This window comes from Abramis brama, assembly GCF_963993115.1.
Source record: "Abramis brama genome assembly, chromosome: 5".
NCBI classification, from domain to species: domain Eukaryota; kingdom Metazoa; phylum Chordata; class Actinopteri; order Cypriniformes; family Leuciscidae; genus Abramis; species Abramis brama.
The window spans coordinates 43,348,959-43,376,425 of record NC_139967.1 but is presented as its reverse complement, the minus strand read 5'-3'; the positions used below and the strand labels follow the sequence as shown (position 1 = coordinate 43,376,425).

General features: G+C 42.6%; 2 protein-coding genes across 2 annotated transcripts; both read right to left on the bottom strand.

The window, feature by feature from the left end:
• Positions 1-5,802: 5,802 nt before the first annotated feature.
• LOC311083802 (uncharacterized protein) lies at positions 5,803-9,686 on the bottom strand (the record flags this gene model as incomplete). Its single annotated transcript, XM_084115545.1, has 8 exons — positions 9,587-9,686; positions 9,159-9,457; positions 8,938-9,028; positions 8,745-8,861; positions 6,591-6,666; positions 6,247-6,504; positions 5,979-6,113; positions 5,803-5,882 (listed from the first exon to the last, which is right to left on the bottom strand). The coding sequence occupies exons 1-8, from the start codon at positions 9,674-9,676 to the stop codon at positions 5,803-5,805; spliced, it is 1,146 nt and encodes a 381-aa protein (XP_083971671.1). The 5' UTR covers positions 9,677-9,686.
• A 9,321-nt stretch (positions 9,687-19,007) lies between these two features.
• LOC311083801 (serine/threonine-protein kinase pim-3-like) lies at positions 19,008-22,595 on the bottom strand (the record flags this gene model as incomplete). Its single annotated transcript, XM_084115544.1, has 5 exons — positions 19,008-19,102; positions 19,287-19,375; positions 19,494-19,670; positions 21,852-22,230; positions 22,575-22,595. The coding sequence occupies 5 exons, from the start codon at positions 22,593-22,595 to the stop codon at positions 19,085-19,087; spliced, it is 684 nt and encodes a 227-aa protein (XP_083971670.1). The 3' UTR covers positions 19,008-19,084.
• Positions 22,596-27,467: the final 4,872 nt, after the last annotated feature.

The following is a 27,467-nucleotide window of genomic DNA, read 5'->3' as shown; positions in this document are numbered from 1 at the left end:
GAAGACATTATTTACTTACATGGTGTCAAGTCGGTCCAAATCAGAGCTGTAAGATGCACACACTGCACAGGCACCAATCGCTAGTCTCATCGACGCCTCAAACGTCATGTAATACCCTTCCTCAATCCACGCATTTTCTCACGATTTAATTAGCGATGTTTATTGTCAGAAAAGAAAAAGAGAGATCGATGTCCCCATCACTGTGTTTGTGTGGGATCAGTTGAATCAGCAGTGTATGTGCTGCCGTGAGGTGAACGCGTTTTGGAGTGTAACAGCTGGACCCGCGACCGGCTGATCTGACGTGCCTGAACCCGGTGCCTGAACCCGTTTGTTTTGCGAATAGCTTATAATTCTCATTTCAGGCAGGATCACGGTCCCCTTGAAGTCAGCACACACGAGCATGTTTACAATTGAGTTATTTTATCCATAATTTTTTTTATCATATAAAACATACAACCAACTTTTCTGTAGTTACGTAAGGCATCTATAGCTTTCAAAGAAATACAACATTGAAGAGTACCATACTTAATGCACGAGTAATTACATTTAGATAAAAACCAACATCAAGTTTGCTACATCCCTATCCCTAGGCAATACAGCATACAGGCAGGCTGTACGTTGGGCATATGGCATTCTGGGGAGGCATATACGTAAGCCGATACCATCCTGCGTGGTTTCAGCCATCCGACATCACTTCCAAGAAGGACGGATTTGAAAGGCCTCATTTGGATGAAAATTAGCTTAATTACCCCTTTCAGTTTTTTTTAAGAGTTTAGTGGTATGTTTGTGTTGTTGTGAGCGTACATCCCCAACCCCCTCATTGAAATAGATCTAAAAAACAGTAGACAGAAGACATGAATTTAATTTCAATAAAATGTGTTTATTATTATTTGGTTATTATACCTGTGAAACAGATTAAATCTGAAAAGACTCAAAGGTTAGACAAAATGTGATACATTTAGTACAGTATCTTGCTATATGATTTTGGAATTCTTATCAAACAGAATAAATCTGAAGAGTCAAAGCTTAGACAAAATTTGAAACATTTATTAGATGGTTGCGTTCTGGGACTCACACATGCACAAACACATGCAAAGTGACCCATGACAAAACAACAACTATAAGCTCCCACCACCAGGTACAATTACAAGCAAATAAAAGACAAAGCAACACTAACATGCAACAGCACACAATGACAGACCATGGCAAGCGACATGCAGAATTTCAGTGACAGGATCCCACCACCAAGTAAAATTACAGAACAAAAGGAGAAGGCGCAACCAACAAACAACCACTACAAGCACACAGAACACAAACAAAACAAAAACATGCAGCATGCAAAAAATAACGATAACGATACATACCCACTCACTCATACCTTTACTCCGGTAGGGTCATGACTATAAAAAACAAAGAGGTTATTGAAGGATCCAAATTTAAGAATATGTTTAAGATCTGCTGATCTTACTTCCTTACATAACATCACATGAAAAACTAAGGTGAATTACACTGTATTGGGCATTCAAGGTGAACATGATGGCATCAATTTACTGATCAGAAGTTAGCTTTAAGTCAGCTGTCTAAACATTGTAATAGTCAGGGGTTTTGTTAGCCTTTGATCTTCCAACTAAGAGTTGAACTGTGTGTGAATGTTACTAGTCTTAGTTCTCGTGACCATTTGTGTTTATACCATTTGGGGAGCACAGTTGGGGGTAATTGCCTCTATTGTCTTTAGCAGTAGTCATCCCTAAAGGCTGTGTGTAAGTTCAGAACCTTAAGGGACAGCCCACTGAAATGCCTATAAAGAAACCATGTAAAGTTACATTAGTTAGACTGATTTGGGAAGAACTGCAGCCGCGTCAACGCGAAGTCCTCAATAAAGAATAACTTTGTTTGAACGTGATCCCCAACGTCTCCTGGTCTCTTGCTTCGACGAAGAAAAAGTTTTCAACAATTTGGTGCCTGTGACCCGGATAGAGTTCCAGCTCCTTCACCTGAATCCAGATTGAAACAGCAAGCTCAACAAAAGATCTGCTTTCCAGACTGCATCTTTTGGAATCCAGAGCGAAACCTCTAGCTAAACAAAGACTGCCAGACTGAATCTTTCCAGCTTCCTCCAGATTGAAAACTTCAAGCTCAAACAAAGATCTGCTTTCCAGACTGCATCTTTTGGAATGCAGAGCGAAACTTCCAGCTGAACAAAGATTTCCAGTCTGAATCTTCTTTTACAACCAAGGGTTGGTGAGTGCTACTCTATTCAAAAGAACCTTTAAAGACCAGTACAAGTTTGAAATCCTCTGCGCCGTTCAGAGAAGTAGTTAACAGACAGCTGCAGGGTTTTGTTAACTAAGTTTATCCTCTAAAAAGTTTTTTTTTGAGATGAAATTGCATTATCCTCTACATTGCTAGAGAAGGTTTATCCTCTGTAAAGTTAGTGAAGATTTATCCTCTGCTTTATCAGGGACGGTTAGCATTAGTGCTAATATTTTGGTTTATCCTTTGCTTCAGGCAGAGAAGAATTAGCTTTATGTGCTAGTTATTTCTGTTGATCCTCTGTTCTTGTAGGCAGGGAAGATTTTAGCGTAAAGTGCTAGTAATTTGTGTTATCCTTTGCTCTGGGCAAGGAAGGTTAACAATAGCTGATGTGTTAACAAGTGTACCCTCTGTGTAGACACTAGAGAGAAGTTTTTTAGTGTTTTGTTTGTGGTAACAGAAATTCACAAAATGTTTAGGAAAAGTACTAGACAGATTACACCTTTTTGGACAGATAGTGAATTCAAGTCTTTGTTATCAGAGCACATGGACTCAATCGTGACTGAGAAAGTCAGATTGAATTTAACAAAGAAATTTAGCATTGATCCAGGCAGAGTTTGGTCAATCGAAGATTGTAAGAAGGTACTAGGAGAAAGTATTCGCAAGAACAGTGTCAAAGGCATTATCTTCTGTCACAGAGAATTCGGTTTAACCCTAGCTACAGAACAGTCTAAGCGCAACTCTGAGCTAGAGAAACAGATCAAAGAGCTCCGTGCTAGAATATCTTCGTTGACTAAGAAAGTAAACCGCAACAAAGATGCAGAAAAAACTGATGTGGAAGAAGTTAGTCAGCCTGATAACAATTATCCTGACTTAAAAGCTTTCGTTGAAACAAATGTAGCCATCCAATCAGTAACTGATCAGCCTGTAGATTCAGTGCAGGTTTGTGGGGCTAGGAGAAGATCTCAGGGAACTGAAAGTGTTACTCCGAACTCTTCTGTTGTCCAAATACAAACGGTTGCCAAAACATCTTTAGGTCCTAAGGATATAGATAGACTCTCCCAGAGTTTACCCTCAGCACGTACAAATTTTTCTGAATTTAGAAGAGCATTGTTCAGCAAAATGCATCTCTATGACATGTCGTTGCCAGAAGTCACACAGCTGATGTCACAAATTCTAACTGAATCTGAATTCAACAATTTTGAGTCTGCTGTTACTTTCGAACTGCAACATGTCAGTAAAGGCGATTTGAGAGAAGGTGTTTTGAAAATCCTAAAGAATATCTTAGGACCCAAAATCGATTGGTCGAGAGTTACTAGCTGTGTACAAGAGAAAGAAGAAACTGTGAGTGAATATACTGAGAGGTTCTGTCAGGTAGCGGTAACGTACAGTGGAATAGTGGATGATTCCGAAAGTGTGTTAGCTGACAAAGGAGCTCTAATCCGAATTTGGGCAGATGGTCTTGTAGCTGAGTACAGAACAGCCTTGCCATTCCTAGATATTACGTGGGCTAAAAGAACTCTCAGAAGTAACCTAGAAAGTTTGGCGATTTGGGAAAGAGATTCTGATGTCAAAGAGAGAGTAAGAATTGCAGCAGTTTCTGTTAAGGTCAACTCAGAGAAGCCAAAGAAACGCAAAAGTCCTAGAGAAGCCGGTTGTTCTTACTGTGGCAAGCACGGACATTTTGGAAAAGAATGTAGAAAAAACAAAAATAACTTAAGACAAGTTAACAATGTTATGCAGCTCTTACTACATTTGTTTGCTACTTTAAAGCAACCCCTCCCCTCGTCATTGGACTCGTGGCTAAGCTTTTTGAGGTGTTAACCATTTGGGCTGTGATTGCTTAATCTCCCCAGTAACTCACAACAAAGATGAAAGACTTAGTGACTGTCACAGCCTTTGTTTGGGGAACATTCAGAAAACTCACAGCCTTAAATGTTATGCCATAGAATATTACAATCAGACCTCCATGCTCTATATGATGTCTATTAAGACTGATGTTTCACTGGAGAATGAAAATGTGCCAATTTTCTCACACACTGTACAGTGTGTACACAATACAGGGACAGAATAGGACACACAGACCAGGGCGGAGCCAATGGAAGAACCGATGTGCAACAGGCCTCGGGGGTCAGCCATGTGGTGAAGATTTCCTCATCCCCCCTCTTATCCCCACCTCACTGGTCCATAGGTGTCAAATCAATTAAGAAATAGGGAAAGAATGAAACAACCGCAGCAGATGCTACAACCCTAGTGTTTGGACAAATACTGCTCTGTCGTCTTTTGTTTTCTTTCTTCCTCTGTGCAGATAAACACTTGATGGCTGTTCCAAAAATCCATATGCAACGACGTCTCACCTGCATATGAAGCCACAACCTCATGAAGACAACTACACCCACTGCTGAACGAGCCAATCACAAAAGAAAAAGAAGAAAAAAAAAAATACACAACGCAGAAATACAAAACCTTCAGTCATCCATCGATATGATGAAGACTACAAGCCTGCACCATTATCTGAGTGCTGCACCTGGTTAATATGACTGAAGATAACTTTTCATGGTTCGGAAACCTGTTAGTATCAAGTGTGTCAACCAGCAAATGACTCACGTCCAGCACACCCGTAAGATTTCACGGACCCTAAGTGCATGTTTGTTTCTGTGTCAACATGCAATTACAGATGAACAACACAGAGCAAGTTATATGTGCCTGTAACTTACACAAGTTACAAGAATGAACATATGCGATGTGCCTGTAACTTACACCAGTTACAAGAATTAACTTTGTGTTTAAATTTGTATTTTGTGAGAGTTTTTAAGAACTCTCAAACGGGGGACTGAAGGATCCAAATTTAAGAATATGTTTAAGATCTGCTGATCTTACTTCCTTACATAACATCACATGAAAAACTAAGGTGAATTACACTGTATTGGGCATTCAAGGTGAACATGATGGCATCAATTTACTGATCAGAAGTTAGCTTTAAGTCAGCTGTCTAAACATTGTAATAGTCAGGGGTTTTGTTAGCCTTTGATCTTCCAACTAAGAGTTGAACTGTGTGTGAATGTTACTAGTCTTAGTTCTCGTGACCATTTGTGTTTATACCATTTGGGGAGCACAGTTGGGGGTAATTGCCTCTATTGTCTTTAGCAGTAGTCATCCCTAAAGGCTGTGTGTAAGTTCAGAACCTTAAGGGACAGCCCACTGAAATGCCTATAAAGAAACCATGTAAAGTTACATTAGTTAGATCATGTTGGAAGTTTCTACAGCCGCGTACAGCAGAGTTCTCAATAAAGAATACTTCTGTTTGAACGTGATCCCAACTGTCTCACTGGTCTCTGCTTCGAACAAGAAAACTTTACAACAGGTTATGTTACAGCTGCCAATTACAAATATAAAATCAAAAAATTAGGAAATGATTACGGTATGATTATTAATAACAGATTCTAAATTCAACTTTTGCTAAAACGTGATTTTTGTGTAAGATAAAAGTTAACTGCTTCCTGTTTGGGAATTTGATTAAAGGATTTTGAGATGGGGGCAGGGCAGGTGCTATTCAAGGAAGCACTGGAGTGCCGCAGGCGATCTGGTGTAGCTTTCTTGTAAGGAATGTATGAGTGCTGATGCATATCCTGGGGAAATGAAAAACATGTAGATCACATTCACTGATTACCAAGGTCTCATGCATACATATCCAAATTTGATGGAAACTGACTGAAACTACTGACCATATGAGGCCTTCTGTTTAACTGGCCGGACTGTGTGTTCACCTTTCCGGAACCTCGGGTATTGCACGGCATACTTTGCAACACCACCACTTGTTTGCGCAACTTCGCGGCTGCCATTACAGTTGTAGTGCAGAGCTGCCAAAAAAGTCCCAAACAAAACATTTTGTTTTACCCTGATTAAATTGTATTAAAACACAGGTTCCAGCAAAAAATCTCTCAGGTCACATTATCATAAAACCATAGAGTACACATATTTCATGGTGTATACCTGGTTCTAGCCACTCCTTTTTCCGTTGCTCCCCCTCCAGAGGTAGATGAGCACAACAGGGAAAGGCAGGAGTGTCATGCTCATGGATGTCCTGTATGTGGTTCACCATGCTCTTCCACTTGGCCTCCATGACCTCTGGGTTGCCATCAGGAGTGGAGGCTGCAGTCCAGTAGAGGTGGTTTATAATTGCAGGCCTCCACAACATCAGGTCCCCACAGTCCTTTTCCTTGGCCGCCGTATCCAAAGCCTTGCTGAGACCTTGTTTACAACAAATGGAAAGTATTATATCGATGGAAATGTAATTTCAAGAATTACCTTAAAGCTTCCAACATCGCGATACATACCTTTCCCGACATGCCAGACATCAAAGAAATGCCTTGTCCCCTCGGTACACATTTCCTCTCGCATCCACTTGGCAACCTTAAAAGTAATACAAAAACTGTTAGGAAGCTTGCACTATCTTGCCATCAGTGCATCAGCATGAGTACATTCTTCTGGCATCAGTGTATATTATACCATCCCTGTCATCAGGCCTGGCAGGATGTACAGGCTGTGGTCAGCAATGACCTTGGGGGGATGGGTGGTGACCTAATTGTTGCAGGTGACTGTAGTTAATGCACTATTTACATGGTCTGATATGCTTTGTCAGTGTAAGACTTACTTATTCCCAGGTCTCCTTGACATTTTGGCAGGAATTGAAACCACTCAGTAATAGAGGGGAGAATTTATACATCTATATTGTATACAGGGTTCGTACACTTTTTCCAAGGTCAAATTCAAGCACTTTTCAAGCACTTTCCAGATCCATTTTAAAGCTTTTCCCAGCACCTTACACTACCGTAAATTACATACCAATACATAGTTAAAATTATTATTTAGTGTTTTTTATCACATCAAAAGAGATAAACAGCCAAATGTTTCATAATAGCAGAGGGCTGCACGATATTGAAGAAAAATTAGATATGCGATAACTCATTAAATAATGCGATATTCAATATGCGATACGATAATGCTTAAAGTGTGTCAAATTAACTTAAATTATCTTTAAAATGATATAACCTACACATACGTGTTTCACATTCTTTTTGTGATAAGAAAATATCCCTACAACTTCTGACAGTGAACATCAGTTTTACTGTAGCATAAGAAGTGTTATTTTAACATCACTGGGGTTTAGGGGTTCAGGTTATCCTACATTAGGTTTATTTAACAACATAAACTGATTAATCAAATGTAAAAATAAACACTGCTTAGTTTTCACTGCATGAATTAAATACTGATTCTTATTAAAGCTACAAAAGTTAGCCTATTCAGCCAAAAGTAGTGAGTGATTTTCTTTGTCTTTTGTTCATGACCCCAGTTATTGCAAGCCGTTGCGATATGCAATTATGCATATTGTAATATATACATTTGCAATATTTCGATATATTGTGCAGCCCTAATATTTAAGCCAATCACAAGTTTTATTCTTCAAAATGTATCACTAAGTATATAGCCTAAAGCATATGAATAATATACTTTTCATTATATTAATGTCCAAATATTGCTTATCAGATAATGTGATTTATAGGCTGTAAAACTGAATTAATTTCAAATATGAAGACTTAATATTTGAACAGAAATATTTGACAGGGCTTCCCGTTTTGGGACACATTCTTGATATAGACAAGGTTTGAACAATATCTGAGTGCACAGGCACCTGCCTGATAAATGTATTTCATTGCCAAGATGTCTTGGGCTAAGACATAACGTTAGCTAATACATTTACTGTAATAGAGCAGTGTAAATATTGCATAGGGCCATCCTAAACCTTACAGTAACAGTATAATACTTATGACACTGACTGATTTCAGTTCAGCAATCAACGACTGTTGTTATGCACTGGGCTAACGTTTGCAGGTTAATTTGCACGTTACAGTTCTGTAATTTTGGCAATGTTCACTGCATATTCCACAAATGAACGTGACATAACGGACATGCAATACTTACATTACATTATCACACCAAGTACTCTCAGTCACTAATGGCCCTTTCAGATAGGACGCGGACCGCGCTGCGCTATGAAATTAAACCGATATATTTCAATGGCTTGCGCCGCGCGACTCGGACCAAAGCGGAGCTCAGCGAGCTCACGCGCACGCCGCGGTCAAAGTTAAAAATAGTTCAACTGTTGCCGCTGCGTGGCCAATAAAAACGGTGCATCCAAACAACCGCGGAAATCAAAATGAAAACTCCGCCTACTTTTGCTCTGGCCAGCGTAACGCAAATCAATCTGTATCTGATTCTGAAGGGTTACATTTTTTTTCTCCATTTAAAAAGAACTATTTCGTCAGAAAGATATTTCTTGTGAAAGAAATACAGTTACAAATTCAAGCATTTTCAAGCATTTTATCCAAAATTCAAGCACTTTTCAAACCTTGAAAACACAACATCAAAATTCAAGCACTTTCAAGGATTTCAAGCACCCGTACGAACCCTGTGTATATCTTTGTATTTACCTGGCGATGCCTGTCGGTGATGAGGGTCGACACTTGAAGATCCTGCCCCCTGAGGAGGGTTATGCTCCTCTTCAAACCCTCTAACTCGCACCAGTTGCTATTCGGGACCTCTGAGCACTGCAACATGACACAATCACTGTAAGTGGTGAAAGTTGATAAACTTTATTTCTTTGTCTGATAACATCACACTTACCTGGACAAGCTGAAGGTCGACAACCTTATTTATTCTCTCCTCAATCAGCGAGTAGGTCCCGTATTTCGCACAATGTCCAGGAGAGTCTGACCTGGGTATGATTATTTGTATTTATTTGTATTTTTTTGTAATTGTAATTATGTTAAAGATACAACATAGCACATCAGACCATGTCATCTGTAAACATGTCTCATATTAACATCAGGCAAATTGTGCATTACCTACAGTCCCCTGCTACAATCAGGCCACCCCCCATCTCCTTCAATTCACTTATAATGGTTGCTTGTTCTTCCTGCCAGGCCTGAATCACGATCGGGATGGTGTAGTAACGCTGGTGGCGGAAGAATGTATTCTTGCTGATACACTGTAGACCAAATAATGTCAGCATTCTGAGAGTTTGGGTTGGTAGACATCCCGAAAAATGAATTGCCCCACTCAGAAGTAGGTTGCAGGCTGGCATGTTTCTGTGCAAAATTGGCTGGTTTTGCCAGAACCGCTGGAAGCCACATGTTGCACAGACCTACCATATGCAGAAAATAAATCAGAAAATGATCAGGTCACTGTGGAATAAGTAAAACACTAAAGTCCAAACATTACTGAAATTATAAAAGGTTCACTCTATATAATTTTTCAAACACGTTCTTCTTACCTGGTTTATTTTGATAAATGTGCCACCCTGCTGCACCATCCTACCGTTAGATTCACTACAACAGGCAGGGCAAATGGTGAACAGGGCCATCAGCTGGTCTTTGCACACAATGTATTTATCTGGACCACTGTAAAACAAAAAGAGAATATTAGATACTTCATTCATCCCAGGGGGAATGTATGTATCCAATAACTTATACAACCACACTGCAACACAACACACATACAAACATCTCACACACATGAAAATAACTCACAGAAATCTAAAAAGTAAAGTAAAGGGCATGTAAAGTGATACAAAGGCTTGGTAGGGACTGACCCTATGATACATTGACCATGACAAGGTGCTATGGTAGACAGACATCACAGTTTAAAGTTAGGAGGCTTATCGTCTCACTTTAGGTCAGAGTCACTTGGATGAGGTGGCGGATCCTCATATGATCCCCCCACTTCTGATGAAAGACGCCTCTTCATCACTATTATCAGGACTGGCAAGGGGTGTAGATGTTCTTATGCGTGTGGTCTGTGTCCCCACACTGACCATCTTGGGCCTTACCTGCACAGCTGTGTCAGAGAAGCATAAGACAAACATAGCCACAATGACAATGATGGTATAATAATGACAATGATGGTATAATAATGCTGCTATGTTTTGGTTTAAACAACAATAGCTTATTAATCAGTGTACATATATGAATGTGAATAATACATACAGTGTGATTTTGGAATATGTTTACTGACGTTTAGCCTCCACTACAACCCTGAACCCCAGACTAAAATATATCCCTAGACTTACCAAAGGACTTTCCATGAGGTTTCAGATCACACTGCGACCCAGTGTGACATAGGCCAGATGCAGGTGGAAGGGTTTCGGGCTCAGGAATGTCAGGATTTTCTTGGAGTGTTACATTTTCCAAAATCTTGTGTGAGAACCAGTGAAAACAGGGGAGAATCACAAGCATAATGAGTAAGAAAGTATGTAAACATGTATTTATATAATACATTGTCTAACACAGGTCTTATGAGCAAACACTCATGGCAAGGCATTTAACGTTTGGGAGCTATGCGAGAAGATAGCCTTATCACTACTCCTAACTTTCAGCACCAGTGATGGCTACAGTAGCTAAAGTGTAATGTCTGTCTGCCTCGGGTATGCTAATATTTACTTCTGGATATTTTCATTTAGCTTTGGAAATTTTCACGAAGTATGCTTTTCTAATAATTCTAGTAGTATTAGTCGTAAGAGGGAGTGCACTCTCAAAAACAAAGTAAAGGCGAAGGTATTTGTTGCGCTCCTCAGACGAACAACGTCTAGCTCTGCCACCAGTACGCTCAGGCCAATCCAAACTTTTTCATCCGTCCTCACTGGTGGTAGAACGCGCTACCAGTACCTAACGTTATACTAGAGCAGGGACATCCCTCTTCAAAAAACTCATGAAGACCCAGCTACTTAGAGAATATCTAAGTAACTAACCTGGCTAATTCTGACTAGAACTGACACTTGACTGTACAAAAACAGCTCTCACTGACGCACATACTAGCCAACTATTGTAGAATAGCTGAGACTTACCTCAGTCAACTCTCGCTTTCGGCGGGCACACCGAAACTTCACAGGCTTCTTTATCCGGACAGGACAGGCAGAGGAGCAGGAATGGGAATGCCGTGAGGGAATGGCATCCGAAATGAGTTTAACCCGGCATTTAAACCCCATGTTAAGCCGACGCATGTCTCCAGGGTCATAGTCATCGTCAGTGAAGTGCTCGCTGCATATGACGGCTGACTTGGTCACAGAGGCAGCAGTAAAATCCACCCGCTTGGTAGCCACAAACCTCACCCAGGCACGAATCAAACTTTTGGCCTTGGGGAAATTGTGGACCCTGTGCCCTGTTTTTGACAAATTTGTACATCCCGCACAAACACAACGGTTTACCATTTTGCTAGCGTACTATGGATTATGCCGGTAACTCTACTAGTGAGTTCCTCATATGACGTCACGCCCCATCTAGTGGAAGGGAGCGGGAGTTTTAAAAACCACTGTTAAAAGTGCCAACTTTTCATATTATATTCAGCATTTTGGTATAAAAAACAATGGTGGGCGGTTTTTATCTATATGTTTAATAAACACATTGCATTAATAATTAATAATTTCAAGATCTGATGTGACTTATCCATTGTTGTTTTTACAGCTACAAAGCTGGGAGCACTAAATGATATTCAGTCACATTATACACGCTTTTAACATTAAATAAAGCACATAAATAGTACCTGATATTATCATTGCCACACTTTGAGATTGTTGCTCCAGTGCGACGTCGCAGTAAAATAGGATCCGTTTCAAATAGAATCGTCGCGTGTCGCGGCTGGTTAAACTTTGATTAACATGGAAAATGATACTTTTTATCGTGTCGCGCCGTCGCGTCGCATGCGGTCAGAACGCTTCTGCCTCGATGCCATGTTTGCTCATAGTGTTTGCTACGTTCTGAACCAAAACAACGCAGCACGTGTGTAACGTCGTGTCACATTTGAACGAGCGGAACCGATAAGCGGAATCGTTAAGCAAGCATGCTAACGGTTCCAAGGAATCGATTCACTGGGCACCGGTTCTGAAGAAGAACCGGTTCTCGGTTCCCATCCCTTATCTTCACTGCAACTCCTAGCTTCACTGTAGATTCCTTCTCTGCTCTTAGCTTCGCTACTGCTAGCTTCACTGTTATGTGCTTCTGACAGGGCACTTGTGGTGGATGTCGATACACTCGCATCATTATTAGGTTTTGCTTTTTTAATAAGAAATCTGCCCATTTTAGTGTCACTCTGAATCCGATTACCGAAAGCACATACACGCACGGCACTGTATAGTGGGCGTGGGGGGATGGAGCGGGGTCACTAAAGAGGTGTTTTCGTCCGAGAAACGCTGTGATTGGTGGATAGGATATGGAGCAGGCGACTGACAGCGACATAACCAATCACAGTGTGACAGACGCTTCACATAGCACCAACTGCAACTGCGGACGCTGCGTGGAAACGCGGTGGGAACGCCTCCAGCATAGTGCGTCTGAAGCATGAATGAAATCAGTCAATGGCGAGACGGAACGTAGTAGGCGGGGGACGTCACCGACCAGGAAACTATAAAGCACCCCAGAATCACAAGCGTGACAGCTTCTGATGTTACTGAAGCAAGCGATCCAAGGGGATGCCGGGAGTATGGCAAAGACACGCAGCGTCCGTTCCCTTCGGGGAACTAGGGTTACATACGTAACCTGGGACGTTCCCCTTCAGGGAACTACCGCTGCGTGGAAACGCGGTGGGAACGCAATACCCACGTCGCCATACGAGCAAGTCTCCGTAGTGTGTAATCAAGGCGCACAGGCTGAGGAAAGAACTTGCGCCCCAGGAGTGGAGCTAAAATCAAGACTATAAAACCTGACGAATGTGTGCAGTGAGGACCAGCCTGCCGCATCACAAATGTCCTGAAGAGAAACTCCTGAAAGGAGAGCTTTAGAAGCAGCCATACTCCGGGTGGAGTGAGCCCGTACAGCCAAAGGTGAAGGCTGACCGACCGACTCATAAGCAAGTGAGATGGCCTCGACCACCCACTTGCTCATCCTTTGCTTAGATGCAGGGCACCCCTTGTTGGGCGACCCAAAACAAACAAACAACTGTTCAGACTTCCTCCACAGGGCAGCTCTGTGGACATACGCATCTAGAGCCCGAACTGGGCAGAGCAAATTAAGTTTCTCCTGGTCCGACGTCAGAAACGGAGGAGGACAAAAAGCCTGCAGTATGACAGGTCTAACTACAGTAGTTGGACCTTTTGGAACATAACCTGGCCTAGGATAGAGGAAGGCCTTAGCCATGCCAGGTGAGAATTCCAGGCACAAGGGAGCAACCGAGAGTGCTTGAATGTCTCCGATCCTTTTGAGAGACGAAATAGCAAGCAGAAAAATAGTTTTGAGAGTAAGGAACTTCTCGGAAACCTCTTCAAGGGGCTCGAAAGGAGCTAGGGAGAGACCCTCTAAGACGATGGCCAAGTCCCATGATGGCACCCTCGTGCGTACTGCTGGCCTCAGCCTCAAAGTGCCACAAAGGAAGCGAGATATAAGTGGGTGTCTCCCAAGAGAAACTCCACTCAAAGGGGCGTGGTAAGCAGCCATGGCCGCCACGTACACCTTCAGTGTGGAGTGGGATAACCCCGTGGAGAGACGATCCTGCAGGAACTCCAGCACTGTACCAACCGGACAGTTAACTGGGTCCGGTTGGCGCTCTCCACACCAAGAGGTAAAAAGTTTCCACCTCGCGGCATATAACTTCCTTGTAGCAGGAGCTCTGGATTGGAGAATGGTCTCAACGACCTCAGTCGAGAGACCCGATTCTATGAGCTGAGCCCCCTCAGAGGCCAAGCCCACAGTCTCCATAGCTCTGGGCGGGGGTGAAGGATCGACCCACTCGCCTGAGATAGTAGGTCCCTCCTGATCGGAATCTCCAGGGGAGAGCCATCGAGGAGGAAACCATACTCGGGCTGGCCAGAACGGGGCTATCAGGAGTAGGCTGACTCCGTCCCGGCGAACCCTTTCCAGAACTCCTGGGAGCAGAGCAATCGGGGGAAATGCATACAGACGTGACCTCGGCCACGCCTGTACCATAGCGTCCAACCCCAGCGGGGCTGGATGGCTGAGAGAGAACCACAGAGGACAGCGTGATGTCTCTCGGGAAGCGAATAGGTCTACCTCGGCACGACCGAAATGTTCCCAAAGGAGCTCCACCAGATCGTGGTGAAGTCTCCATTCCCCGGGCCTCGGCCCCTGCCTCGACAGGATGTCTGCCCCCCGATTCAGATACCCCGGGAGATAAATCGCTCTCAAAGACAGAAGTTTCCCCTGGGACCATAGAAGGATCTGACGAGCTAGCTTGAATAATGGGCGCGACCGCAGACCCCCGATGGTTTATGTAGGAGACCACCGATGTGTTGTCTGAGCGGACAAGCACATGGTGGCCCCTCAGGTCTGGGAGGAAATGTTTCAGAGCCTGAAACACCGGCAACATTTCTAGACAGTTTATGTGCCACGAGAGATGATGGTCCTGCCACAGACCCTGAGCTGGGCGACCACTCATGATCGCCCCCCAGCCCGTGAGGGAGGCATCCGTCGTTAGCGTTACGCGACGACAAGGAGCTCCCAGCACGGGACCTTGGGACAAGAACCGAGGATCTTTCCACATAACCAGGGCGCGAAGACACCGTCGCAAACTCATGATCGTGCGGAGCGGATTTCCCCTCGGGGAGAATCCCTTGGTTCTGAGCCACCACTGAAGCGGTCTCATGTGCAATAGGCCAAAAGGAATAACGTTGGACGCTGCTGCCATGAGACCTAACAGTCTCTGGAACTGTTTCACAGTGAGTAACTGGCCTAGCTTGATCTGATTTACTGCAGCGAGAATCGAAGCAATACGAGCAGGGGAAAGTTGAGCTTTCCTACAGTGCGATTTAAAAGACGCAGATCTAAAATCGGACGCAACCCCCCGTCTTTCTTTGGAACAATGAAGTACCGGCTGTAATAACCTGACTCCCTGCTGGGAGGAGGAACCCGTTCTATAGCTCCTTTTTGAAGAAGAGTCATAACCTCCTGTTCCATTACCAGAGCCTGCTCGGGGCCCACCACAGTGGGAAGAACCCCTCTGAACCGAGGCGGACGAGACCTGAATTGTATAGCGTAGCCTCTTTCGATCGTGTGCAGGACCCACTGAGACACACTGGGAAGATTTTTCCACTCCACTAGAAAATCTACTAAGGGTACCAGCCTCTCGAGGCTGGCCTCTGGTTGAATATTCTGCGTGACAGACACAGCGCCCTGTAACGGCGCACCGGCAGGGAACAACTGGTCTGAGCACTCCAGAGCCCTCCTTGGAGGGGGCGAGCGTCCCTCGGGAAAACACTCGCCGGGCCCTTCTACGCCCTGTTTCGGCAGGGTTAGTAGAACAGACCCCTGAGGGCACCGAGGGAGACAGGGCACCTTTAAAGGAGGTGAACACGAGCCTCTCTCGGTGGGGACCACCCTCAGAGCCCTGATGCTGTTAGCGTCAAGACCTTTTAGACGCGGCCTTCTTGGCGACAATGACTGTCCTCAGATCAGCCCTGCCCCGTGAAGGTCGCGTCTGAGAGCGCCCCGCGACGCTCTGTTTCTGCTGCGCTCTCTGCTTTGATGAGCTACTCGGTGGCTCGGACTGCCCTCGCTCAGCAGTCCCAGAAACTTTTATTTTGAGGGGGATAAATTTATGAAATGCAGCTGCCTGCTTCTTTTCTTCCTGAAACCTCTCAGTGACAGAATGTAGCGCATCACCGAAGAGGCCAGCAGGAGACACAGGGGCATTTAAAAGGAGAGATTTATCTTTCTCTTTCATAGACGTTTGATTCAACCATAAATGCCTCTCCGTGGCCACCAGGGGTGCCATAGACCGGCCGATGGATTTAGCGGTCTCCTTGGTGGCCCGGAGAGTTAAATCAGCTGTCTGTCTGAGCTCATTTATAGTTTGAGCAGAAATATCTCCCCCCTCACTCACTTCCTTAAGCAGATCGGCCTGATATGCCTGCATGATAGCCATCGTATGCAAGCACGCAGCCGCCTGGCCCGCCACCGAGTATGCCTTTCCCACCAGCGCGGACGTATTTTTTAATGATCTGGTGGGAAGGGCCGGTGCTTTAAGCGACGATGCCGATTCGGGAGAGAGATAGCTCGCAAGCGTCTCCTCCGCCCTCGGCATCGTCACATAACCTAATGCTTTGGCTCCCATAATATTACCGTAAGCGTTAGATTGGTTGGTATAAATTCTACTAGAAACCGGTCTAGCCCAGGTCTTCGACACCTCAGTGTGAAGATCTGGGAAGAAAGGTAAGCACCGGCGAGAAGGCTGAGAACGTGACGGCAGAAATCTCTCATCAAGTTTGCTTTTATGTTTAGACTCCTGCCTATCAACTGGCCAATCAATGCTGAGCTTCTCAACAGCACGAGATAAAACGTTCATAAGCTCATCTTCAGCAGGTTGCTGGATGACAAGTCTCCAGTCTCATCTGTTGCAAGACTTTCAACATCCAGCTCCTCAGAACTGGATAGCTGAAGGACTTGAACATCATGTGCCTCATCCGGGTCGGAAGTAACCGCAGAGCGTGCTTCCAGAGCCTGGATAGAGGCACTGGATCTCACCGGTGAAGGTTGAGATAGGGCGGGGCCCGTCTCAAACCCCGTGGTGAGATCCATTTGCGAACCCCACGACTGACGCCGCCGCTCTGCCTCGACAGAAGCGGAACCCGAGCCACGGGGAGCGCGCAGCGAACCGCCCTCCTCAAAGAGCGATCGCCGCGAGCGCAGCGTTCTTAATGGAAAGCGCACGCAATGCTCACAATCAGCTATAGGAATATATAGTGAAAAACTCCTGCCTAATCACACTAGAAACAGACAAACACACAATATTTCTTTGCTGATTCAAACACACACAGAGAGCTGCTGAAGTAACAGAAAGCTGTCACGCTTGTGATTCTGGGGTGCTTTATAGTTTCCTGGTCGGTGACGTCACCCGCCTACTACGTTCCGTCTCGCCATTGACTGATTTCATTCATGCTTCAGACGCACTACGCTGGAGGCGTTCCCACCGCGTTTCCACGCAGCGGTAGTTCCCTGAAGGGGAACATCGAATATTCGAAGCTTCGGAGAGAACAAGCTGAACATATTCTTCTCTCTAATAAAGGCGGTATTCTCTATGTGTCTGTCTGTCTGTTTGTATTTTGATTATTTCGAGAACCGTTCATCCAATCGACTTCACAAGGGAGTGCAGTGTTGCATTTGGTGCAATATATGGACGCGCGAGACGCGACACATTCAGAATTAATACAGAACAGCGCGAGCGGGAAGCGGCGCACCTCACGCGGGCAGGGCTTATATGCTCCGAGAACGGACACCGCACTAGTGATATAAAACGCACACACACAGGTCTGTTAACTTAAGCAATAGGCTACTTTTAAGGTAGTCTAATATTTTTCTGACTAACAAATTACTGGCACAGTAAAGTGTAGATTTAAATTTAGATTTATATTAACGGGTAAAAAGGCTAATACATTTCGTTTCTATTATTCTATTTTCCACAATGTCAAAGCAACACAGCTTAAACCAAAACACAAGCTCAGACATGCACTTCTGTCCATACACACTCCGCTGTTCTGCGCTCTAGCCAGAGAATACTCCCGTTGCTGGAACACTTATGGGCCTTTCACACAGGACGCGGTATGCGCGGCGCTGCGCTATAAAACCCATTCATCTCAATGGCTCCAGCGCACGCCGCGGTCAAAGTTCAAAATAGTTCAACTTTTGCCGCTGCGCTCTGTGACGATTACCAGCGTGGCCAATAGAATCGGGGGATCCAAACAAGCACGGAAATCAAAATGGATGAACGGCTATTACTGTGTGTGTCGGAATTTCCTGAGCTGTACGATACAAGTTTGAGGTCGTATAGGGACATTTGCTGCTGACCGAAAGGAGGAACAACAGACATAATAGAGCTCCCGCTAAAAGTTTTTAAAACTCCGCCTATGTCATAGCGTAGCGCAAATCGCGTTGTATCTGAAGGGCAACGCTGAACCCAGCGGCAAGCGCTGCGCATACTGCGTCCTGTGTGAAAGGCCCATTAGGCGTCGGTTCTATTTGTAGCATGCACGCGTTTTCCGCGTGGCTCACGCAGGCAGTGTGCAAACTCCAACCTGTTAACATGGTAGCCGAAATAAAAACAGACACGCCACGCAGCTGAGATGAGATGCTCACGCCATGCAGCCAGTGTGTCGCCGGCCTTATTCAAGCGCGAATGAGAACCGTTTCGCGGGGGATCCCAGGTGTGCAAAAAAAAAAAAAACGAATATTCGAATGTCAAATTTTCAAATCGAATACCAACCCACCGAACGAATATTCGAATATTCGGGTCCAGCCCTACTGTCTTCACTGGGAATTCTGGAGCAGCCCTGACAGGATCTCTGGGTCAAAGGCAGCTGAGAAAGAGAGCTATGTGAAACCCCCTCTCAGGGACCCGGATACAAGTGGTAGAAACTTCTAGGGCGGCAGGGCGAGGAACTTATGGGACGGGCTGAACAGAGAGCTCTGGGTGACTCCATTGTTAAAAATATGATTGGATGGAGCAGTACTTAACTAAAACTAAATGAACTATTTACAATATACATCCCTAGGCGAGTAGTTCCGCAAGACGCTAAAACTACCACCTCAAGCCAAGGCGCCAGACGCAACCGAGACCTGCCAGCCCCACAAGACGCTGAGGCTGGAGAGATGGAGGGGCTAACTTAACTAAGTAAAACTAAACTATTTACAATATGTACACATCCCTAGGCAAGTAGTTCTGCAACACGCTAAAACTACCAAGGCGCCAGACGCAACCAAGGCCTGCCAGCCCTGCAAGACGCTGAGGCTGGAGAGATGGAGGGGTCATCTGTGTCAGCCCGCCAGACGCAAGGCTAAACCCTCTTCATGACCTGAAACACAATTAGAAAGCATTTTTCATTAGGTATAAAAATACATCTGTGCCATGTATAAGGATTCAGTATGACAGTTACAGCAGGTACTGAATGGTAATGTAAAGAAGCTGATGTCCATAATCAAGCCAAATTATCAACGAATAGCCTTCAAAATCATTTTAGCTTGTCTTAGACTCAGTACCTTGAACCAGTCATGGGAGAGCATCTCATCCAGATGGAGTCTCCGCTTTGGGTTCCTCTTCAGACAACCTTGAATAAAGCGGCAGCATTCTGTGCAGAAAGATTGAGAGTTGTCTAATTATTTCCTTCAACTTTACACTTGCTCTCTAAGCTGTAAAAATGGGAAAGATTCCTGCATAATCCATAAGAACATCTTTTTTGTACTAACCATCTGAGAAGCCCGGCTGGAACCAGACATCAGGGTCCATCAAAGCGATATCTCTGCTGTCTGGGAAACGGGCGGTGATCATGGCAAACAGCAGCACCCCCAGCGACCACACCGTTGCCTGCTTCCCATAGTACTTGCCCTTCTCAAAGTACTCAGGAGGGCAATACCTTGCTGTGCCTGGAGATAGGAGTTTGTCACATGTGTAAGCTTGCTTTTTCTCACTTTAACTGAAATGGCATTTAATTTTAGTCAACAAAAATTATATTAATATTGACTATTCTTTGAGAGTTTTGTTAAATCAAATCAAATCAAGTATATTTGTATAGCGCTTTTCACAATACAGATTGTATCAAAGCAGCTTCACAGTATTAAAATAAAATAATACAACAAAGTTTGTTTCTAGTGGAATTTATTGATTGATAGAATAAAATTAAATATCCCCAAAATATCCCCAACTGAGCAAGCCAAAGGCAACAGTGGCAAGGAACCGAAAAACTCCATCAAGTGACCTAATGGTGTCCTAAAACTCCATCAGGTGACCTAATGGAGAAAAAAAAAACCTTGGGAGAACCCAGGCTCAGTCGGGGGCCAGTTCTCCTCTGGCATTTATGAACTAGAGGCCGGATTGTAGTTTGAAACTGTGAGATTAACAATATTATATGAATGCCTGGCTGAAAAGATGCGTCTTTAATCTAGTTTTAAACTGGGAGAGTGAGTCCGAGCAACGAACAGTATCAGGAAGGCTATTCCAGAGTTTTGGAGCCAAATGTGAAAATGCTCTCCCTCCTTTGGTGGATCTGGATATCCTAGGTATGACCAAAAGCCTCGAATTTATTGATCTTAAAGAGCGCGATGGATTATAGGGTGATAGAAGATCCGTTAAATAGACTGGAGCTAAGCCGTTTAGGGCTTTATAAGTCAGTAGCAATACCTTATAATTAATACGGAACTTTATAGGTAGCCAATGTAGTGATGATAAAATCTGTGTTATATGATCATATTTTCTTGATCTAGTAAGAACTCTAGCGGCTGCATTTTGGACTAACTGTAGCTTGTTTATTGAGGATGCAGGACAACCGGCTAATAAAGCATTACAGTAATCTAGTCTCGAGGTCATGAATGCATGAACTAACTTTTCTGCATCAGAAACTGATAGCATATTACGTAGCTTAGCAATGTTTCTAAGGTGGAAAAAGGCTGTTTTTGTAACATACGAAATATGATTTTCAAAAGACAGGTTACAATCGAGTATAACACCCAGGTCTTTTACTGTAGAGGATAAAGTAACAGGACATCCTACGATGTCAAAGTTGTATTGTGAGAGGTTCTGTGGGCGGTTTTTTGAACCGATAAGTATTACCCTCTGTCTTGTCTGGATTTAATAAAAGAAAATTACGCGTCATCCAATCTTTTATATCTTTAACACACTCTGTCAATTTGGATAATTTAGCGTTTTCATCCGGCCGTGATGAAATATATATTTGAGTGTCATCAGCATAACAATGGAAACTAATTCCATGTTTCCTTATAATATTTCCAAGTGGCAGCATATATATTGAGAATAACAGAGGGCCCAACACAGATCCCTGCGGCACTCCATAGTTTACTGGAATTATGATCGATTTTTCTCCATTTAAATAGACAAAATGGTAGCGGTCTGATAAGTATGATCTAAACCAGCTTAATGCTTCTCCTTGAACACCAGTATAATTTTGTAGTCGATCTAAGAGTATTGTATGATCTATAGTATCGAACGCAGCACTTAGATCAAGTAAAACTAGTATTGAGATACAGCCTTGGTCAGAAGCTAAGAGTAAATCATTTGTGATTTTAACGAGCGCAGTTTCAGTGCTATGATGCGGTCTGAATCCAGACTGAAACTTTTCATAGATATCATTTTCTTGCAAGAAAGAGCCCAGTTGAGTGGACACAACTTTTTCTAGTATTTTAGACATAAAAGGTAGATTTGAAATGGGTCTATAATTTGCTAGATTATGCGGGTCTAATTGTGGTTTCTTAATGAGAGGTTTTATCACTGCCAGTTTAAATGTTCTTGGAACATGACCTAAAGATAAAGACGAGTAAATAATATTGAGGAGAGGCTCTTCCACTACAGGTAACACTTCCTTCAGTAGTTTAGTTGGTATAGGATCTAATAAACATGTTGTTGTTTTAGATGAAGTGATAAGTTTATTTAACTCTTTTTGTTCTATAGTTGTAAAGCACTGTAATTGTTCTTGCGGGGGGAGTGTAATGTTAGTGTATTGTTAATATCTCACTGTGTGATGTCTGAGACATGGTGTAACTGGTCACTGGATTTTAAATCCCAAAATGTATGTTTTAAATAATAACACATACCAGAGTAGTTTTTGTAGGATGAGCGTTTCATGAGGTCCCCGCAGCCGAAATCGATCAATTTGACCTCCAGGGTCTCTGTGTTGACCAGGAGGTTCTCCATTTTGATGTCTCTGTGAAGCACACCCCTGGAACAGCACAGGGCAGCAGCGGAAATCACCTGCCGCATGAAGTGACCGGCCAATTTCTCGATGAAGCGGCCTCTGTTAAGCTGCCAAAAGCTGTGCATGTCCATGCAGGGTGTGGGCCGTTCTAAGACCATGATGTACTGGTCGAGATGGTCCTGCCAGTCCAGCAACTTTATAATGTGGCCACAGCTTGGGCCTTGATTGGCCATTACTGTCAAGGCCACCTCAAGTGGAACTCGTTTGGGATGGTCAGGCTAGTAGAATGACAGTTTTTATTATTGTTAGACATAGGATTGGTTTCTCAAATAAGCATTTAGCCAAGTCTGTCTATCTATTGAAATATTTGAACTCTGTGATTTACATTAAAATGTTATAAATTGCAAACATAGAGAGCACAGTCTACGTACAAGGCTGGTGTATAGCTGGTTCTTTGTCTTCGCTGTGAATTTCACAGCTACCTTGAGGCCGTCCTTGCAACTGGTCCCTTCAAAGACAGAGCCAAATGCTCCTTCCCCCAATTTCTTGCCAATGGCGTATTTACAGATAATGTGATCTATTAAAACATAATTATTTGTATTTGTTTATTGTTTGATAAAACAGTGTCCTGCAGTGAGGCCATACTCTCTGATGAAATGTTAATAGGGAAATATATTTGTACTTTTAAAAATTCATTTGTCGCATGACTATTTAAGTGAACTGCAAAAAAAGCCAAATGGTGATTTAAAATTATGGAGGAAAAAAAAACCCTAAAAGAAACCTTACAGCAGTATCAGCTGCATTATTTAAAACATATACTTTCCTATATACATATTCACTTTCAGAGAGTGTGTGTGTGTGTGTGTGTGTGTGTTATATTTTATATCAGACAGTAAACTTGCAGTAAACTCACCCTCGATCCTCACGATCTTGTCACAGTCCAGCTGTCTCAGCCGATGTGATCCAGTGTCACCTGGTGATGATCTGGCTGGACTGTCCTGATCTTGAGTCTTGACGTCCTCCACTTGCTGGTTTTCGGCAGTGGGGGGGACTTCAGGACTACTGGAAGGAGGTTCCTGATGATCATTATCCTCTGCAGTAAAGATGATGTCCTGTACAGAAATCTGATCTAAAGAGAGGAATATCAACCACAAGCTTGTTTTAAAATCATCCGCCACATCTTCAAACTATATTTCATCTATATTCAAACACATCGTGGAATAAATTCATTTATCTGCCTTTTTATAATGTGTGATGTGTTGTTTTATATATATTGTGTGTACTGTAAATGATTGGCCCCGATCACACGTGACGCGTTTTTTGCAGTGAGAGGCGCTTTTTTTTTTCAATTTGGTTTCCTATGGCAGTGAGCGTTCTGCGCGCTGTTTAAGCGCCCCAGGCGCCTCGCGTTTTACCGCGGGTTACCAGGAGCTTAACGACTTCACGAACCAACTACCACAGTTTTAACAGAAAGTAAATAAAGTTAATAAAAGGCTGATTTGACGTTTACTTGACTGACAGCACAACTGTTTCAGTGGTTGCCTAAGTTAGCAACATAAAAAAAAACAAAGCGCACTGCTCGTGTGATGAAAAGAGTAAAAAAAGAGAATAAAAGAGTGTTTTAAAAGAGTATAAGAGAGAGTTTGTGTTGTTCAGAGCTCATAATTTACCATCAGTACACCTCCTGGATGGGGCTTCATCAGTGTCCTGGTCCACCTCACACTGCTCCACCTGCTCACCCTGAGCTTTGGTGGATTTGGGGCGAGACGAACCAAAGAAAAAAGAGGCAAACTTCCGAGATGTCCTCTTTTTCTGCCCCTTATTCTTTGTTTTCTTTTTCCCTCTCTCCTCCTTTCTCTCCGCCTCACCGATGCCCACAGGCGTCTCGTCAGGACGAGGATGGAGCTCCGCCTTGTGGTCGGTGGGTGTCAGTGTTGTTCGGGGATTTATCCCGTGCACACACTCACCTCCTCCCTCAACTCCCACTCTACGAAATTGTCGCTGTCCCATAATCAACACGATAAACCGCTATCAACAACTGCAAACACACTGCAAAAGCTGCAAAAACACTGTTGATATCTGTACTCCTTACTCGCTACAAAGTGATCAGGGAGTTGTTGTTTTTTAAATACAAAATGTGTGAAAACAATTATTTAAATACAAATACAGTATTTTGAAAATACACAAAATACATGTGAAATTGGCCATCCAGTGCAGGTAAAGGTCACAGTGAATGAAGAAACTACATAGGCCTACTGACTTTTCATTCCTAACCTCATTTCTGCCCTCTCTTTCTTTCTTTCTTTCTTTCTTTCTTGCAATTACAAATAAACTTAAGCAAAATAGCAGCCATTTATATAGGCTACTTATTTCTGGTTACAATGTACACTGAAAAAAATGATACTTTGGATTAACTTAAAAAAACTGATTTTTTTTTAGATTTTCTCAAATTGTATTTATGATTTAAAACCGTAAATTTTGATTTAATGTCAAACCAATATTTTAATTTTTTCCAACACAACGTTTTACCTTAACCCAAAGTAATAATATCGTTTGTTACAAAGAACGTGTGTAATTTTTTTTTGCTTTGATACAACCTAGTGTTTTTATTTTAGAAAAACTTAACATTTACAATTACATTCAAGTGAAGCTTTTACTTTGAAATAAACTAATTAAATAGATGTAATTAGTTTCTCTCAAATTATTTTTTTGATTTGGCTGAAACTATACGTTTTTACTTGATGGTAATCAAAATTTTGCTTTGGTTCAAATTATTTTTTTCATTTTGGAAAAACTAATATTTTCAGTTTCAATAAAATAAATTGAATTTTTACTTTGGAAAAAAACTAATAAAATTGATGTAATTTTGTTACAAGTTATTAGATTAGGTTTTTTCAAGTAGAATTTTTTACTCAGAACAAACTATCAATTTTAATTATAACAAAGTCAATATATTTAGGTCAATATTATAATGCGTCAATAAAAAAGCCAAAGTTGCTCCCATATTCAAATTTTGTTGTACTTCAGATAAAACTGAAAATACCTTGTTTCGGTCTGTAGCTCACTTTCCTTAAATAAAGACACAAAAATCTTCAAAAGGACTTCGATCAGCTTGCTGTGGTGCTTGTCCAAAGAAGCCAGGAATCTTATTAAAAATATGAAATAAAACAAAACACAGAAGAATGATTACATGACAGCTACATGTGAGATACATTCTGAAATACAAAATTATTTATTTATTTATTTTAAATGCATGTCATTTTGAACAAAATTGTAATATTTCATAGCAGATTTCTTATAATAGGCAATTAGTATCCTCTTTACAGGCCATTACTTATAGTTCAAAATATTACATGCCTCATCCTCTGTGAACAATGCAGGCCATCTTTCTATCAACTCTTCAACTCCCAATTCCTTTTCCACAATTTCTTGTCTTCGCAGTGAAAAGGTTTTGGCCATTTTGTCCTTTACCACTGCACGATTGTCTCGTTTCTTTACTTCTGTTAAAAGTGAGTGTCTCTCATTTTCCAGTTTTTCTCGAGTCTCTCCAGTTGGAATGTCGGGTATGTGGTTAGCTTCTCCTCTCTTTGGTCTCTTTACTTTTTTTGCTGGCAAGGCATCCTCTGGGGCTTTGGACTTCAATGAATTTACAAGTAACTCAGAACACCCAGTGCCCTTTAGCTGAGTTCGGTAGTTACCCATTTTTGTCTTAAACCGCTGCTTCCAACCATAGCAGCCATTGTACGAACCAGGTTCGGAAAGGCATGGATGCTTCTTGATTAGAGCTTCTGCAACTTCACTGAAGTCAGCATCTGATGGGTAAGCTTTGAACTTGAATATTTCTTCAGCTACCTTTTCCAGAATATCGGACTTTGTTTTTGTACTGTGCTTAAACCTCGTCTTGTTTGACCTATACTCTGCATTTCCTTTTTCTAACTGCAGTTCAGTGTCATACAAAAACTTGGGGATTGGAAACTCTATAGGCCACATTTCACGTCTTGTAGACACTGAGCTTGATGGTGAGGAAAGGATCTCCGTGTCATCTGAATGGAAGCTTGAAGATTGAGCATCCTCCAAGACAGTGACATTGAATCTTTGGCTGCAATCATCAGTTATTGGGGTGACCTTGATAGTTGTCAAATCCTCTAGTTCAGCTGTAGATGTCAAATTTACAAGTGCATCTCCAAAGTCTTTGTCTTGGTAGTCTGAATTCCCCATTCAAGCCACACACTTTCCTGACTTCATCCGTGAGTTGCTCCATTGTTTTTGGTATTCCATCTGGCAGAATTGGCTTCATGGTGTCATCAGGCTTCAGAATAATTCGCAACTTGACTGGTATCTTCACTGCTGTGTCACCCAATACAGAACAATCTAAAAACAACAAGAACAAAAGGCGAATATTGTTCTCTTTGTTGTGTAGGTTTGGGGCACAAGATGGGGACGGTTTGTCTTGTCAGTCCATTTAAATTGAAACGATGTTATTGCTTCATTCAAATTGGATAATGCAAAATATTTTTTGGAAATTAATACATTAAGACAAAGAGCAATCTCAACCGGTATAATCCCTTCAAACAAATCATGAACAATATCAGGGGGAAAGCATGAAGCATGAATTTCCTTGCTTCTCATGCAAAATGCTCCCGAGTTCACTTCTTTTGTTTGAATATCCAATCTTTCTGCAGTACAAAATCTGCAAGAGTATCTGCCAGAAAAGTTTTCCACCAATCCTGCAATACTTAGATTGTTAGACACCTTAGGAGCACTTCGATGTCCGCGCAGTAATATCTTCACTCCTAAAGAATTCTGAAGATATTACTGCGCTGACGTCGAAGTGCTCCTAAGGTGTTATTACGCCTTACAATATAGTACCCCTTTTTATCTGCTTAGAAAATCGACATGTTTAATTTTGTGTAACTATACTTGGATTGTGTAACTACTCACGTAACCGTATTTAAATAGGGAAAACGTGGAAGAGCTTGGTCGCTTCTAACTTCACCCCCGTTTGGGTCCATAGAGGAGAGGAGGAGAGGCTAAATGCTAACAACATCTTTGGTCTTTTTGTGTGACAGATCGCCCCCACAAAGACCAGACTGGTACGCATCAACTCGTCTAAGCGAGTTGAGAACGTCTCAGGTAAGAACATATCTCGCTGTGGAAAAACGGTGGCCTGTTCCTTTAATGCTATTTTCATAATGCAAGATCATGCTTTTGCATATTAGTTTAAATATTTATGCCTATTGGTGGTTACTTCTTCAGCGGGAAGACGACATTTATTAAACTGTCTAGATATTAATTTAATTTTATGGTTATAGTGTGCGTAAACATGTTACTTGTGTAATGGACTTCTCTATCAGTTTAGTCATTCATATTTGTGGTGTCCTTGGGCAAGACACCTCACCCACTGCCTGTATGAATGTAGTGTGAGTGGTTGGTGATGGCCGAAGGGACCGATTGCACAGAATGGCAGCCTCGCTTCGGTCGGTCTGCCCCTGAGCAATTGTGGCTACAATAGTAG